We start from the raw sequence: 3,101 nt of genomic DNA on the forward strand, positions 1-3,101 counted from the left end.
GATGTGGCTCTTGGACAACGTCAGCCATTTAGCCTTCTCATGACTGTGAAAAACCCTTCCAGCGTAAAGATAGGCATGTTCAAAATACTGAGCTAGCGCTCAGTAGGCCTCCATTTATTGAATGACCGCATGATAATGACACCTGCTTCCCCCGCATCTCCTGAGCCCCTCACTTCTCCTGCGCCTCTGCAGGAGATAGCCAGCAAAGCGCAAAGAAGCCGGGCGCTCGCCAGGCCTAGTTCACAGACTCCGCTGCCAGTGCCAGGCTGCGACTGCTATGGAAACAACGGGAAATAACAACTCCACTCCCTCCGGGTGAGGGAGGCCCACGGAGGCAACGCCACCGGGAGGAACTGTTGTGCCATTCGAGCCGCAGCGCGGCGCCCCGGCCCAGCCCCCGCCTGGCCGGTGCCCAGGCCGCCCTCCCCCCCCCCACAAACCCGCCAGCGTCGGTAGGTACCTCTGCGGCAGGCACCTCCCTGGGGACCCGGCGACGGCCCCCGCCCCCCAGGACTCTGTCGCGCGTCCCTGCCAGCTGTATTCAAACAATGCCTCCCGGAGCTTCGCCCCCTGGCGGCGCTGGTCATCGGGGAGGGGGAGAGAGGTCCTGCACACGCGAGTCTTCTTTCTAAATTAAGAATCTGTCTCTCTTTCTAAATTAACTTTAGACATTTATTTTTCCGCAAAAGAAAAATCGGAGCAATTCCAGACAAGACTTTAATTGCTTTGAGAGCAAACAGGATATTGAGAGGCAAGGGTGCAAGAAGAGAGAAAAGCTGTTTGGAAAGAGCAGCCCAGACCTTAGACATTGGGGTTCACCGCATTTATAATCCGTGGGTGTCTGTGGTGCGTGTGCGCGCGCGCTCCCACTTCTCTCCCTCCTGCCCTAACTCGGCTGCTTGTGTAAGGCCCCTGGCGCAGCTCTCGCTCCCAGTGGTTCACTTTGATTCCGCCGGTGGAAGGTGACACAGGTGTCGCGCGCGCTCCGCGCGTGCTGATTGGTTGCGCAGACCACAGGGAACATACTTGAACGTTCACCGCAAGTCCCGCAGCTTGCAGTGCCTCCGCGGGGCGGACGCCAGGCGCGCGGCCGTTACTTCGCTCTCACTTGTGCATTTGTCAGTTTCCCCTGCGTTTCAGGAGGCGATATATCCCTCACGGCGTGCGCGGCGAGGCCGCTGGGGCCGCGGAGTTGCCTGCCCCTGCCCCGCAAGCCCGGGCAGCGCCCCGCGGGGAGGATGAGTGGCACCGGCGCCCGGTCCAGCCACCTGTCCCAGCCGGTCGTCAAGAGCGTGCTGGTGTACCGCAACGGGGACCCCTTCTTCGCGGGGCGACGCGTCGTCATCCACGAGAAGAAGGTGTCCAGCTTCGACGTCTTCCTGAAGGAGGTGACCGGCGGTGTGCAGGCGCCCTTTGGGGCTGTCAGGAACATCTACACCCCGCGGACCGGCCACCGCATCCGGAAGCTGGATCAAATCCAGAGCGGGGGCAACTACGTGGCTGGAGGCCAAGAAGCCTTCAAAAAACTCAAGTGAGTCGGTCCGTCCCCCCCACCGCCCGCTATTTCAGGGCGCACCCTATGATGTATGGTCGAGGTGAGGATATGCAGGACCCCCGCCCCACCCACACCTCGGTTGGGAGGCTGTGACTTGGCAGTGTGATGGTTCTCAAAACTCCCGTTGCATTTGGGGGCAGAGGTTGAAACTGTCTAGAGAAGGGATTTCACCTGGGTAGCAGTGGGAACAGACTTAAAGTTTGTACATAAACAGGAATCTTCAAAAAGGTATCCGTGCAAAGGTTAGTGACCAAATCGATGCTTATTCATTTTCTGTTCTGTTCCCCCTTCCCCCAAACTTATTTTTTCTTGGAACCTTTTAGATTAAATAAAGATTTCTTGAAAGTCACTTCCAGGCCGGGCGCGGTGACTCATGCCTATAATCCCGGCACTTTGGGAGACCGAGGTGAGAGGATTGCCTGAGCCCACGGGTTCGAGACCAGCCTGGGCAAATTGGCGAGACCTCGTCTCTACAATAAATCAAAAAATTAGCCGGGCATGGTGGCGCATATCTGTAGTTCCAGTTACTTGGAAGGCTGAGGCGGAAGAATCGCCTGAGCACAGCAGGTCGCGGCTGCGGTGGTTGTGAGCGTGCCACTGCCCTCCAGCCTGTGCGACAGAGTGAGAGTCCAAGTCAAAACAAACAAACACCCAAAAAACACACTTCCAAGTGTTGAACATTATATTGTCACAACATTAGAAAATTGCTCTGCATGCCTCTCCTCCACCATTTAAATTATTTCAACATTTTATTATATAATGACCTTCCATATCTTTTTAAATTCAAGTAGACTTGACATCTTCCTCCCAACCTGTGCATGTTTATGCTATTAGTATGATATGTGGAAAAATTTATTGGCTGACTATATTTGTCTACTTGTCTGTCTTCAGTAACGTGATGGTTAAACCTTAAAGGACAAGGGTCCTTATCCCCAGTTCCTGGCAGGGAGCACATTCCTTGCAGATGTTCAGTGAATTAGCAAACTGTTAATTCAGGGACCAAAGATGAACAAGACATAACTCCTTGTCTTTAGGAGTCTCCAGTCTAACAGGAGAGAGACTACATACACATTAACAATTTTAATGAGAAGTACAAAGGGATAAGTACAATTAGAAAAATAGGTATATTTTTGCGGGAGTTGTGACAGTTGGTAGGAGTGGGCATTATAGAACAGGTAGGGTTTTATATTCCATTAGTGTTTTTTCTAATAGTCTTATTGAGATATCTGTCACATAGCATAAAATCTACCCATTTCAATGGTTTTCAGTATATTCACAGAGTTGTGCAACCATTACCACAAAATAATTTTAGAAATCTCTACCATAAACCTAAGTCTGTGAATTCACAAGCATAATTGAATTATTAATGCCTAACATTTAAATACGGTTTTAGAACAGGCTTCTCAAAAATCACTCTGTAATCCCGCGCCTTTGGGAGGCCGAGGTGAGTGGATTGCCTGAGCTCGCGCGTTCGAGACCTGCCTGGGCAATTTGGCGAGACCTCATCTCTACAATAAATCAAAAAAAAAAAAAAAATATCCGGGTG

At 52.0% G+C, this 3,101-nt stretch overlaps 1 protein-coding gene across 1 annotated transcript in view; it reads left to right on the top strand.

Moving 5' to 3' along the window:
* Positions 1 to 277: 277 nt before the first annotated feature.
* Positions 278 to 3,101, top strand: part of LOC103251862 — a 5,043-nt gene continuing 2,219 nt past the window's right edge. The window contains exons 1-3 of the mRNA XM_008050485.2: positions 278 to 315; positions 690 to 903; positions 1,011 to 1,531. Coding sequence (XP_008048676.2) covers positions 278 to 315; positions 690 to 903; positions 1,011 to 1,531 — 773 coding nt within the window. The remainder of the gene's footprint in view (positions 316 to 689; positions 904 to 1,010; positions 1,532 to 3,101) is intronic.

The sequence above is a fragment of the Carlito syrichta genome, unplaced genomic scaffold (genome assembly GCF_000164805.1).
Source record: "Carlito syrichta isolate Samal-C Ts95f unplaced genomic scaffold, Tarsius_syrichta-2.0.1 Scaffold60087, whole genome shotgun sequence".
NCBI lineage: Eukaryota > Metazoa > Chordata > Mammalia > Primates > Tarsiidae > Carlito > Carlito syrichta.